Here is a 14,942-nt window from a genome sequence, read left to right as displayed (position 1 = left end):
TGGGTTCGAGAGTGCTTGACCTAGTAATTGCACCTGAGAATTTGACTGTGAAAAATATAACCACATTGCCACCAATAGGCAAGAGTGATCATAAGGTCTTGACCTGGGAGGTGACTAAATGTGTGGAATTTTCAATTAAGACATGTACCCAGTAATTCCACATGTACCCTTTCAATTAAGGGTACATGTAGAATTACTGGGCTGGTAAGTATGACAAGCTTAGGCGATTGCTTGGTTCAGTGCCATTGCATGTAAAACTGCAAGGGCTGGATGTTGATAGTGCATGAGAGATAAGGTAGTTAAGGAGTGTTTGCAGGAGGTAATGGCTGACTGTATACCAGAGTCCAAATAGTAAATCAAGTAGGGGTTAAATGGATGAATAACAGCATTAAGCTTGAGCTACAAAACAAAAAACAACAAAAAAAAAAAAACTGTGGAGGGAATTTAAGGAGAAAGGTGACCTGCAAAACACACGAAGAGTATAAAGCGCAGACCAGATGAGTAACAAGTATGGTAAAAAAAGAAAAGCAGATTATGAAAGGGAATTAGCCCTGCAAGCTAAAGAGAATCCCAAATAGTTTTTTTGATATGCTGCAAGTAAAAGAAAAAATGTATATGGCAGAATGATTTTAAGGAATGCTGATGGTAGGGAAGTAACTGAATTAGTTGATATAGTGGAATTACTGAGTGAGCACTCTGCAAGCGTATATCATCCAGGTGGTGATATTGCAGGAATGAAGGAACCAATAGCTTATACGGGAAATTGTGGTGAATGAAGTGGAGGTTAATAGTCTATTACAAAACCTCGTGAATACATCTGTGGGTTTGGATGGTATACCAGCTCGGATCTTACGTGAAGCGGCTAAAGAATTGTCAGTGCCCTTGACCATTTTGTTTAATTTCAAGACTGCCATTGCAAAATACTGACCGATCAGCATATCAGGAGTTATTGTCAAGGTCTTAGAGAAAGTAGTCAAGAGAAAAATACAGAAATGAATAGATGAAAATGGGATGCTGTAAGGGGGACAGCATGGTTTTGTGAAGGGTAGATCATACCTCAGTAACTTACTCATGTTTTTTAACACAGTGACGGCTGAACTGGATAAGGGTAATGGGTTTACAGTAATACTGCTAGACCTTTGACAGGATACCACATGGAATTCTAATCAGTAAACTGCAGCATATAGGGATGGATATAGGGTTAGCAAGATGGATAAGAAGGTGGTTGATGAGAGATATCAGAGAGTAGTTTATTCAGGAGTAGAGTCCAAAAGACGGCCTGCAACTAGTGGTGTACCGCAGGTTCTGTTCTTGGACCACTACTATCTAATTTGTTCATTAACGAAAGGATCTGAGAGGAACTGTTGATTTGTTTGCTGATGATGCAAAGTTGGGTAGAGCAATAGTGAATGCACATGATGTCAAAATTTTGCAGGATGATTTGGATAGATTGGACAACTGGGCTAAGGAAAATGAATGTCAATTTCATGTGGCAAAATGTAAGGTTATGCATTTTGGGGTGAAAAGATTAGCAGCAATATACCACATTAGTGGAACTGTACTCCAGGAGATTGATGAGGCCAATGATTTTGAAGTGCTGATGAATAGGGAGTTGAAGTTTAGGGGACACACTGCAAAAGTGGCTAAATCAGCTGATCAAATCACTTGGTTACTGAAGAATACTTTGATGAGCAGAGACTAGCAAGTTATCGTTCCTCTGTATCGAGCCTTGATAAGACCCCATTTTGACTACTGTGCCCAGATTTGGGTGCCAGGGTTTCTTCTTGATGGAGAGGAGGTGGAGAAGATCCAGAGGCAAGTGACCAAGATGATAGCAGGTCTATGGAATGAACCTTATGAGAACAGGTTGAGGATTTGTGGGTCGCAGAAATTGGTTGACAGGTGGAAAAGGGGTGATATGATTGAGACATTCAAATTACTGAAGGGTTTCTATAAGATTAATTCAGAGGATATTTTTGAGAAAAGGACTGGTGGGAAGACTAGGGGTAATCCATGGAAACTGGGCAAGAGCATGGTTAGCAAGGGTGTTAGAGCTAAGTTTTTACTTGAAGAGTGGTAAATGAGTGGTATAAGCTTCCAGAATCTGTCGTGGGTGCCATGACTGTGAATGAGTTCAAGGCAAAGTATGATAGATACTGTGTGAATGTTGAATAGTTGTTCTTGACATGATGTTTAGGGCCACCCTCAATGAGTCTAAAGACTCCTTGGAGTTGGCCATAATAATAATAAAGGATTAAACCACTTATATAATTCCTTGGTATCTTTAATTTATACTTCCCATGCAGTGTCGATATCCTTCCCATCCAACATATAATTGAGACATAAGTTGGTGAGGGGGTTATTACTAGTTTAATATGGAGGAGACTGTTTCATAGAGTGAGGAAAACAAGGATAGAACAAGAAGCTAACCCTGGAAGCTGTATAAGGAGGGTTAAGCAAGCGTGAGGAGCAGTTTTTTTTTTTTTTTTTTTTTTTTTTTTTTTTTTTTTTTAACATGGAAAGTGATTGGAATGCATTGCCTGAAAATGTATTGAATGCAGAAACTGAATGGGTTTAAAGCACAGTTTGATAATCTTTTTAGCATTAGAATGTGGACACGACGATGCTTAACTCCATGGAGGACTGATGTCAATATTATATATAAGATGAAGTAAATATAAATATTTCCTGATTAATTTATTAAACCTTTAAGCAAAGTAATATTAGAACTTAATTTAAAACCCAAATTTCAAGTTAAAAAAAAAAACAACAGTTAATGAGAGCACTAGTAATGATTAAACTCCACTAAAAGTTATTACATGTCCACTTTGATGCTTGTTAAAAGTCTAAGTAATTATTCAGGAATACTTCCAAAAACTGAAATCATTTTAATTCCAAATCTCATGTTTGAGTATTTCTCAGCAGGAAAAATAAAGTTTAAACAATTCTACTCCAGTCTTTGAGCTCTAATAAATTCATCTACTGAAGTTCACATAATTCCATTTGATAAATGGGATTTGTGCTTTCAGTATAAACAATCAATAAATTACTGAACAAATGTATGCTTGGTCCGAGTTCATCAGATTGTTTATACCTACCACAGTGTTCTCCTCAGAAATTTTTACCAGCCGGGTGGAATGAAGCATTAGCCGGGCGTACAAAAATTTTGAATGAGTTAAGAAAGACCCTTTTTCATAACAAATTAAAATAGCAATTTTATTAGAAATTACTTCAAACAAGGATAATATTTTATATAGTAATTATAACAAACAAGACTAGGTAATACGCAGAGCTTAAAATTCTATATATTAATTCTTTTCTTCTTAGAAATCCAGTTGTCAGCAGCTTTTTCATAATTAAAATCTGTTGGATCTGGGTCTCTCCAGTGAAATCAGCATCAGATTATTTAGAGTGTTCTGACTGATGCGATTCCTCATACAGGTTTTTATCCTTTTTAATACAGAGAAACCCCTTTCACATTCAGCTGTGCTCACAGCTATGGCCAGTCCAACAGCAGCTAGTTTTGCTAAATTTGGAAAAGACTCTTTGAGCTCAGATGTTGTTGCTAATTTCAGCACTATTTGTCTTGAATATTTTTGATGCAACTGCCCATACTAGTTTAACAACTTTCATAGTTTAAAACTGCAGGACTTCCATTTCTAAAATAATAATAAAAAAAAATCTCAGAAGCCTCAACGTTGATCATGCCTTTCTGCATTGAAAAGTTATGAATCTTATGAGTCTTGAAAAGCAGGAAATGACTGGCATATCTGGAAATCTTGCTTCTAGGTGTTTAATAACTGTGCCTATGTATTTATCATATATTGTAGTCTTAAACGTAATAACATTGGAATCTGAATAATCAACGTGAAGGTCTGACCATTCACCTGAAAGAATGCTGATGAAGATTTTGAAAATGACTGCGAGGAGTGTCTTTCAATTCCATGACGGATAGTTTTCTGGTTTCTAAGAATGGCTCTATTTCAGTTAAGTCAATATCTTGCCTTTGCCATGATCTAGACAAGTTAGATAAATGCAATAACACATCTGAAAGCATCATTAGTGAAGCTACAAAATTGTATGTTCTGATATATTTACTTAAACCTTCAGCTGCGATATCATTTTGCTCGGTGGCATCTCTTTCCAATGCAGCTATAACACTCACCATGCATTCTCTTAGAGACTGTATTGCAGAATCATGAGACAGCCATTTAATGTCACTAGCCATTTTAAGTTTAATCTGAGAACTGTTCAGTATATTTTGGATTTGGGTTAAACCAGCCATCTTGACTGAGAACGTTTGGAAGAAGAAAAACAATTGCCTTAAGATATCATTAAACATGACTAAATAAGGGCACTTCAGCAGCTGCTTGGGCACTAGCAAGATCCAGTCAGTGGTTTACACAATGAGAGTTGACCATAAGTTAATCTGTTTTATCTTTGAGCAGTTTTGCAACTCCTTTTCTCTTTCCAATCATGACAGCTGCTCCATTATATCCTAGGCCAACCAGATTACAAGTCTTTAAGCCTAGACTGTCAAGGGTTTCAATTACTTTGTTATAGTCTCAACTTTGCCATCAATGATATTGCAAGTTAATACAAAACTAACTCTGACCTCTTTTCTAAGTTGACAAACATATTTAATGTACACAATCAGCTGTTTTAAAAATGATATGTCTGTAGTTTCTTCACATAAAACACTGAAATAATCTGCAGAATATATATTTTTTAGTATTTCATATCTAATTTTTGATGCTAAAATATCAATCAACTCTTGCATTATTCTTTCTGAGGTATAATATGATTGAGACATTCAAATTACTAAAGGGATTCTATAGGATTAATTCAGAGGATATTTTTGAGATCAGGACTGGTGGTGGGAGAACTAGGGGACACCTATGGAAGCTGGGCAAGAGTGTGGTTAGCAGGGGTGTTAGAGCTGGGTTCTTTACTTTTAGAGTGGTAAATGAGTGGAATAAGCTGCCAGAGTCTGTTGTGGGTGCTATGACGGTGAACGAGTTCAAGACAAGGTATGATAGATACTGTGAGAATGTAATCGCATAGTTGTGTGGACATGATGTTTAGGGCCTCCCTCGATGAGTCTAAGGACTCCTGGAGTCGCCCGAAATAATAATAATAATAATGTGCATTTTTACCAACGTTAAGATGTCTTACGTAGGAACAGCTCATAGCCTTGCAATGCTCGAGCAATTTTTCAAATAATGTAGTAACTCATTTTTCACTAACCCATACATAGATCTTAAAGCTCCAGAAAAGCAAGTTATTCAAAATTGATTTTTCAATTTGTCTTATTCCAGTTTCTTCTAGTATACATTTTTCAATTATATCTGAACAAGAATCAGTGTGTAACTTGCTTTGTTCATTGTCAACCAAGCTTTCTTTTCGAAGTCTTGTGCATAGCATAGTTACCCAAGTCGCTTTCTTGTTTGTGGGTCATCTCTTTCCGTATATATCACACATGTGGAACACATCATTTCATTATCTTTCACCAGTAACCAATGGAATTTTTTAAACCACTCACTGTTAATACCTGATAAGCGGTGTTTAGATGCACATTTTACATTTGAAAGACTCTGCAGAAATCGATGATTCTGTTGTTGGTTTGGTGTCTTCACTACTACTATGCTTATCGGATTCATCTTCCTTAAAATAACTTAAGAGCATGGTTTTCTGACTTGACTTTATACTCATTATGGGGCAATTTAATAAACACAAAATATCATTATTAAATTAATCAGAACAAATCACTGAATTGTGCACTGACAGTAATACCCGAGACACATAACGCACGTTATTTCACAATTTTACCATTTATAAGTATTAATTACTAGGAATGGGAAGTGGTATCAATCAAGACTGACGTCATAGTCCTTGAGAGTTTCAAGAATTGACATGCAGGCCTATTTTCTTTTACAAATTAAAATATTAAATACTTGAGTCACGATCTTCGGACATTATTAAGAAAAATAAATGTAGATTTTTACATCGATTTTTGCCTTTGACTTGAATTCGTTCAATTATCACAATTTATTTCTTTCAAACATCAAATTTATGTCTCTTTCATAAAAGATCTTCTTTGCAACCGATACTTTTGTATTCGAGATTCCGATTTTTGTCTTCTGCCGCGTACGGATTGGTGTGCATCAAAGTGAATATCTGAAGCTCTCGCGATTGGTTTGCAATGCAAGAAATTGAGCTGGTCTCACAAGCCTGTCCAGTTCGATTTCTCATCACTATTAATTAAAAAATGTCAAATTATTTTTCCATTCTTGCTCATTATTTAGCCATGTCAATTCGCAACATTAATTAGCTGGGTGGTTTGCCCATTCAAAAGGTCCTGGGGAGAACATAACTATAGCTACCATCAAAATTCTTAAGAATGTCAATCCAGGGAACAAATATTTTAAAATCTACAGTTTCACCAAGTGGTATCATTTCAAGCTCCTTGAAAGATTTAAAGTGGGTCAAATTGTTTCTTTCTAGATTAAATTTTAACAATGGCAGGTTGTTATGAAAAAACCAGCTATACGACTGTGAAGATAACATATTTTGGTCTTTCCCTTGAGGGGAAATTTTAAGTCCCTGACTGATCTAACTAAAAATCCCTGAGACTTTTAGTTAGGTCAGTATCATGTTTTATTTCATCTAATAAAAAGAAAAAAAGCTCTTCCAAAGTTTGAATAATCTCACTAAACATTTTCCAGCACTCAGACAAGATTCAACCATTGTGCAGAAGCAAGTCATCATATCTACCATCTATTCATTTAAAAGTAGTTTGAATTTTCTATATGTAAGAGCATAATTTCCATCCTTAAATTCATTATTTTCATTATATTGTCCATTGTATTATTACACAGTCCAGCAAAGAACCACATAATACTTGTTAGTGTACAATGCCATGTAGCAGTTTAGATTTGATTCCACTTCTTTTCAGTAAACAAGTTAACCCAATCTTTTCCTCAGTCATGTCATATGTACAAAGTTGAAATCAAATGGTCAGTAACAAGGGATATATAGTTGAAAGTGTGCACAATTATTTTGCAATGAAGTAAATATTAATTATTAAAAAAGTAGTAAGCCTACAATCGTACACTGTTGATTAATGCAACTTAGAAAAGACAGAATGTTATTAGAAATGATAAAATAGGGAAGCAAATTCAGATAAAAAATCTGGTTTATTCTTCATGTGGAGGGTTGCAAAATTTTGTTCCATAGGCCAGCAGTTGAAAAGCACTGCTTGATGCTATTTTACCCAATAGTTTATAGTATTTATTCATCAATTTTTAATCTGTTCCCTAAACTATTGTATAACTCCCTATCATCACCCAACTACAAATTTTTAGCTTCATTAATTTCTGGCAGTACAATCATAATGTAATCACAGCTTGTAATTATTTTAAGTCCAAATTGCATATTTGGCTCGCTAAACTAGTAACCATTATCCTTTCTCACAATCTCAGGCTATTCAAATCCACCTGCAAGATCTCTGTCATCTTTATTTTGAACAGCAACAGAAAGAACTGTAAGAAATGTCATATTTGATATCAAGTCAAGCCCAGCAGATCATGCTATGGTTGTTATTTGGAAATATGACTAAAGCAACTAAGGCTGGGTTACTAGTGTTTTATTTCTGTTAATTGTATATGTTCTTCTGACTGGTTTGCAGAATGAAAAATACCACCTCTGTATGACTCATGTTTGGGACACCATCCACTTCATGCAAAGTTTGATGGAAGAAAACACGCCTATATAGAACCTGTTTCAAATCTGTAGGATTACATATGGAGTCAACAGTATCAATGAAAACTGAACTCTCTTAATCTCAACAAGTACACTTGCAATAACTTAGCCAAAATTTTGCAGACTGTAACTCTATAATTACCTTCAGTCTATGCTACTTCTATTTCAAAGAGTACGTTTGCTAGGATTAGTTCTCTCTTAACAATTTGAAAAAAAAAAAAAATTGTTCCACTTCACACTTAGCTGCAATATGTTTCTGACACATGCTTTCAAGATAAAAGTTTGAATTTGGTAGACTTAATAATCATCAATTAAAGATGCCAAGAAATTATATACTTGGTTTAATCCTTCATCCAAGTGTAAGCAAACAAACTTTGTGCCTGAAGTATTTTCGGGACTGGGGCAACGCATATATAGATATAGAAGCTAATGATTTGCCTTAGTATCCCATAATGCAAAGCTCATCTCCTTACAGATATGTATAATTCTATGCATTATGGGAAGGGTCACTGCCAGACCAGTTTCGACCTTTACTAAGGCCTCATCAATGGGATCCAGACCCAGAGACGAAACCAAGGTTGAAGTTATGCAGAAGTAATTTTCATATACAAGTAGCCAAAAAAATGTCACACCTTATTATTAAAATACTCTGGATTAGAGATAGTTGTTGGAATTTTTTCCACTTAGTTATACAAGGGTGGTCTGAAAAGTTCTCGGTCTCAACCATAGATGGCAACATTATCAGCAAGATTTATTTTCTAAGTTGGTACATCTATCATAAGCATCCATGTGAAATTGCAAGTCATTCTATCGAGTAGTTTGTTTTATACAGCTGTCTGAAGCAAAAGTGTTGTCTGTATCCCTTGAAATAGATAAAATTGAGTATCATGGAGTTATAAAATTCTTTGCAAACGAAGATTTAATGCCAACAGAAATTCATTCAAAGTTCATAAAAGTTTAAGAGCGCTTTTCTTCGTTTTCAACAATTAAGAAATGGGCTGCCCAGTTTAACCGTGGCCGTACCAGCCTTGAAGATGATCCACGTGAAAGACATCCAAAAAGTGTAACACCACCAGAAATCATTGATCGAGTGCACAATATGGTATTGGATGACCGGCGAGTCAAAGTGCGTGAAATTGCTGAGACTATAGGATTTCAAAAGAACTTTTAGAACTTTCCAAAACTAAAAATCTTCCTCACTGGTCACCATTTTTCTTCGGATCAAGAGGTGATTGCAGCTGTAGAGGGGTATTTTGCAGATCTTACTGAGAATCACTACAGGGACAGGATAATAATGCTGGAGCATCGCTGGAATAAATGTATTAGTCTTAAGGGAGATTATGTTGAAAAATAAAAATAATTTTGAAATAATAAATTTGCTTTTTCATTGTTAGGCCAAGACCTCCCTCATACTATAAATTAAAGATGCCAAGAAAGTATATAATTTCTTGGCATCTTGAATTTATAGTATAACCAAGTGGAAAAACTTCAAATTAGTAATCATCAGTTTATACTGTCCTTTTATGGTTTTATGTTAAAAACATTCTGTAATATAGTAAATTTATATTAGATCCATATAAAAATAATCGAACTTTATTTTTTTTCTTTTCTAGTTATCACTGACAAGACCTTGATGAAATATCTAACATAAGTAGTACTATTGGCATTCGTTATATTATTTAAAGTTTTAGACAGCTAATGAAATTATAACCAAGAAGAAACTCAAGTGTTGCCATGGGCATCCTCCTCATTTATATGGATTACCAAAAGTCCACAAAACAATTTCATTATGTCCTGTGGTGGACTGCATTGGCTTTCCATGTTAGAAAATTGTAAAATGCCTTTCTAAATTGTTTTCCGTTCATAGGAAAGCATTCATGTACCAAAAAATAGTTCTCATTTTAAAGAAATCAGAGCTTCATCTTTGCCCAGGTGATCTCCTTTTTAGCCTAGATATTACGTGATTACTCACAAACATTCCTTTACATCAGGGTTTCCCAAACTGTGAGGTATACCACTCTTAAGGAGGTACAGAGTCCAGGGAAGATGTGAAGAACTTTATTTGTACACTGTTACAAAAAATCCAGTCTCAAACTTGAGAGCAAATCTTTGCTAAGGCAAAATTTTGTTAATCAAAATCTTGATGAATTCTGTTGTTTCCAAATGGCTGCATACCCCATTTGGAAAGTAATGCTCTTTTAGCCTTAATCCCACTTGCTACAACCTATTTATGAGAATCTGGATTTTCAACACTGGTCAATGTGAACACAGTTTAAAAATCTATTGGATGCCAGAAATGATATATGCCTAGCACTGTCAAAGACTGTTCCTTGATTTTCTGTCCTAATTGGTTGAAAGCAGCAACATCAATCTCATTAAAGAATTATGATGAATTATATAATTGTTTAGGATAATTAATTTTGTTTCATTTGAATATTTTTTTAAATTAAAAATAAAGGTCAGCAAATTGTTTTTATTGTTCACTTGTATTCATTTTAGTGTCTGGATTTTTAAAGGAGGTGTGTACATTAAACCTATTTGACTATTATTCATTCTGGCTACTTCATATGCCAAAACAAACTTGACTAACAAATTGAGGGCACATCAATGGGAAAGTCCTCTTTCTTCCAGACTAGTTAACTACTTCATGGAAAGATTTAAACAACAGATACTGAATAGCATCTTTCCTAAGCTGTCCTTATGGTATAGATATGTTGATGTTTACATGGTTTGGCATGAGTCCCATACAGATCTACAAGAATTCACAAATAAGATCAACACTTTTCACCTTTGTATTAAGTTCACTTGAGTTAGAAAAGAACAATTCAGATTGCCTTTTTGCCTTTCTCCTATTACTTCATCCACCAGATGATAACTTTCACTTCAGTATTCAGAGATGAAGTACATACTGGACTTTACATTCATCCTCTTTCACACCATAATTGTCAAAAATCTGGCACCTTTAAGACTTTAGTACATTGAGCACCCTCTCTTTGCTCCAATGAATTGCTGCTCTCCCAAGAAATAAATCACATCAAGTCCACCTTCCTCATTAACAGCTTTAGCAAATCTTATGTCAAGAAGTATGGAAATCAGATCACCAAATCAATGCAGAACAGTCCAGCTATGATCAAATTAAGACCTTATAGAGTGGTATACAAGTAGTGTTACTTATTACTATTCTCCTTATCATAGTAGCAACATGCTGTTCAGTCTTCACAACAGCTGCAATGTGTTCTCTTTAGAGTTCTGCTGATTATTCAATCTCAAATTCTCATCCAGCACCTAAAGCAGTTTCACCAGCAGGGTACATACTGTAGCTTTACATTTTTACTCCTAAGGCTTTATGCTTACTAACATTAAAACAGTAATTCTACTCATTCATCCAAACTAAAATCCAAAATGTTCTGAATTGATATTTGAATCACTTCCTTATAATTCAACCTCCCATTACCTGAAAACATGTTTATTTGAATGAAATATTAACAAACATGTTGAGAAGCAATAGTCTAAAAAAAAGAACAGAGCAGCAAACCATCTCTAATCTTCCATTTCCAAGACAATTTCCTCCATTACACAACTTTCTCCATATAATTTTGACAACTAATTTCTTATCCATATGACCAATCTATTATCCATTTCCATCTTCTGAAACTTTTACATTGACTTGTGCAATAATCTGAAAAAGCTTCTGTAGGATCCAAGAATATCAAGAATACCAGCCTTCTTTATCCAGAAGATCTGTCACTATCATAAAATTCAAGTACACTGCTGAAGCAAACCTATCCTTCACAAATACATGACAACTATTGCAGAGAATTTTATATCAATTCAAAATCCCTGTAACACTTTCATCACATCTACAGATATACAAACTAGTCTATAATTGTAAAAATTTTTTTTTTAGTATTAAACATACTGATTTTATGCAGCAGCACTAATTTGCCCTCTTCACATTTTCACACAGTCGGCTCTTGCACATTCCTGAAAAATGTGATGGCATATCTTCAACACCACAGCCTTATTAACAGCTAGCCTACACAACACATCGAGTTCCCACATCACCACCTTCCTCCCTTCCGAGTGCTACACAGCATTATTCATACCAATATACTGGAAGTGCTAATTAAATTTCACTGTATCCTCTGCACTGGTTGTTTTGCCTTCATTATTGTTCAGCAGCATCCCTCTTCTATGATTATTCCTCCTATTGCTTACTACAGAGCAGACTAATTCTCTTGGACTAGCTAATCTTTTTTTTCCTTACTATACTTATCACTTTTCTAGCCTGGATTTTATACTATTCATGCATCTGGTCATTACCTGACATCTACTTAAAAACAATGCGTTTCACCAAACTGCATACATAAATTCATTCATGGCTTATTTTGCACACTGTCTGCATTAATGTGTCTTAACCAATCCCATGCTCTATCAACCTTTCTCCAACAGAAAACCATCCACAGCATTGAGGTCAGTTGACTAGAGCTTTCAGTAATCACCCACTTTATAATTTCACATTTCTTTTTTGAATGTAATCCTTCTTGTTGAAAATCTTCCAAGTCAGCACCTTGCATTCACTCACCAACTGTAATCATTACTGATATCTCATTTGCAACCATACTCCATGATCATGAAATCCAACATCATCATCAAATTCCTGCCATGTACCCTCAAGGGGTGTACAGGAAATCCAACATTCAAACTTCATTTCCTTCGAACTTGATGACTGAAGTATACTTTTCTATTGATTCACTCTAAACATTTTGCTGAAATTTTGCATTATGGGACTACCTTACCCCAGTCCTGAAGATATTTTCAGGTGCAAACTTTGTTTGCTCACACTTGGATAAAGGATTAAACTAAATTTATGAAAATAAAGTTATGATGTGAACAAAGCTTAACCTCTTGAATCTTGTGAATATGACCATGATATATCTAAAAATTTCTACTTATTAGCGCCAGTGTTTTTTTTTCTCTTCTAGTTTCATTTAAAAACACGAACTTTATATTGTTTCCGCATTTATATAATTTAATTTTCGCTCTTCAATTACAATATATTAAATGGTACGCTTTTTGAAATTTTTACATTGCATAATATATGTTTTCAAATTGAAAGCATATATTATGCTTTCAATTTGAAAAATTATTTATTCAAAGTATATTTTTGAGTGATTACTAATTTTTCACTTAAAATATGGATAAAGTAAACAAATTGAGAGTAAGTTATCTAATAATGGCTAATACGACAATCTGCTGCAAGTGTAGCGCATGAACTAACAAATCTTGTTTGTTGTGGAAGAGACGTGGTTTCAAATTGTTAAGCCTCTCTTCACAGCTGAGCGATATTGTGGAATTAAATAAACAGCGCTTTATACTTAGAAACACGTCAAAGGTGAGTTAGCGACAATTGCTGGTCTCATTCCTGCTGCAATTTAAATAAGTTCTGATATATAAGCAGAAAAAAAAAGTTAATGTACCTGTGGATATGAAATATAATATTTAAAGCATTAAATAAAAATAACAAATAATGTTATAAAACATATTCTGGAAGTTGAACGCAATTCTGAAACCAGATGTGTTCTGAAATCTTACGCGCATAATGTAATTCCTATATTTAAATAATATTAAATTAATGAACATGAAATGAAATAAACGCGCCCGTAAATTTTGTTTTGATTTTACATATCGAACTTCGTCTCCACCGAAAGAAATACCAATCAAAAATAACTTGCATTGAAACTACTCACATAAGTGTTCTACGATGTTTAGACACCGTATGACTAGTAAAACGTAGCAAGCACGCTTCCCGGTTTCAAGACTACAGTTCGTAAAACGAAGCAATCGTCCGCAACTGTTGCTGAAAGCGTAACAATACATGCACAATATAACGAAATAATTTGCATTATGCATACTTACGTAAGTTCCCCGAGGCGTTTAGAAACTGTATCATTCGAAAAAATAGTTGGCACACTTCCTGGTTTCAAGGCTCTACGACTTGTAAAAGATTTGAAAGTAAAACAATCGTCTTCGAAATGAGCTGAACAGACAACAGAGTATGGCCTCGGCACGTAACTTTCTCTGTTTAGTTTCGAAATCCATTCTTCTAAAAGGTCTTTATTGCGAAGAGGAAATGCGTGGAATGAGATTCCAGCATCTTTACACCTCTGCTTACTACGAGCATTATTACAACCAATGGCTGCACAATATCCACCCATCACTTAGCATTCCCGGGCACTCATAACAACAAACAACTACATTACAATGGACGCGGCCATTTTACTCCTCAGCAAGAAAATCAGTGTTGCCAACTGATGGCAAACTTCATCATTAAATAAATAAATAAAAAATAATTATAATTATTATTATTATACCCATATAATAATAATAATTATTATTATTATATGGGTATCTCCATGGAGTCAAAAGACTCATCACAGGAGATCCACACTAGCCATTATTCACAGAATACCTATCGTATCTCTTCTTTAAATTTATTCACTATCGGGGTACTCGCACCTGCCTCTGGCAAACCATTCTACCAAATAAATAAAATAAATTTAGACGAAAACCAGTAATAAAATGATCTCCAACAAAAGCAAAGCTGATACTTCATATTACTTGCGAAAATCGGTACAATATCGTTTTTTATTGTTGTTGTTGTTTTCCTCATACCATTTTTTTTTCTTAAAAACAATGTCTGAATATACAGTATTATCATAATCTAAGCCTCTAACTATTGTGTGTATTAAATGTTTCAAAAGTAAGTGCCTATTAGGGGGACCAGAAAACAGCAAATGTTAGTAGAATGGATAATATCGACGGTTGGATGGAAATTATAGGAATTAATGTCGAATGTGAAGATGTGGAAATAGAGGAGAATGAAATGGAGATAGTGTGCTTGAATGTTATACTTCATAGGACAAAACGCGAAATTAATAAATTGCAGAAGCAGCAAGGGATTAGCAGAACCTACAGGAGAGAGGAGCAGGCAGTCCGAAGTAGTAATAAAGACCGAGCGAACGAAAAAAGAAAAACCAGTTATACAGAAAATTATTTACGGAGACTCACTGATCAGGGGAGTACTTAATGAAAGTGTGACAAAATCGTGTTACCAGGGTGCAAAAATTCACGATATTAGTCACGCCATCCGGATGCAATTATTTTATTACTTTGTCTTA

The 14,942-nt window shown here is 34.7% G+C and overlaps 1 protein-coding gene across 3 annotated transcripts in view; it reads right to left on the bottom strand.

Annotated features, from left to right (window-relative positions):
* LOC150100190 (chromobox protein homolog 5-like) overlaps nucleotides 1-14,038 on the bottom strand; it is a 112,479-nt gene extending 98,441 nt beyond the window's left edge. For 2 of the 3 annotated variants that reach the window (XM_090403294.1, XM_090403295.1), the window contains exon 1: nucleotides 13,681-14,038. In XM_090403294.1, the coding sequence (XP_090259420.1) occupies nucleotides 13,681-13,979 (299 nt within the window). In that variant the 5' untranslated portion in view covers nucleotides 13,980-14,038. Of the gene's footprint in view, nucleotides 1-13,511; nucleotides 13,635-13,680 lie in introns of those variants that run through there. The other variant, XM_090403296.1, reaches the window with a different exon arrangement.
* Between the last annotated feature and the right edge of the window lie 904 nt (nucleotides 14,039-14,942).

The sequence above is a fragment of the Typopeltis vanoorti genome, chromosome 13 (genome assembly GCF_054136105.1).
Source record: "Typopeltis vanoorti isolate ZY-2024b chromosome 13, IOZ_Tvanoo_1.0, whole genome shotgun sequence".
In the NCBI taxonomy this organism is placed as follows: domain Eukaryota; kingdom Metazoa; phylum Arthropoda; class Arachnida; order Uropygi; family Thelyphonidae; genus Typopeltis; species Typopeltis vanoorti.
The sequence above is the reverse complement of the archived record's forward strand: the minus strand, read 5'-3'. Positions and strand labels throughout refer to the sequence as shown.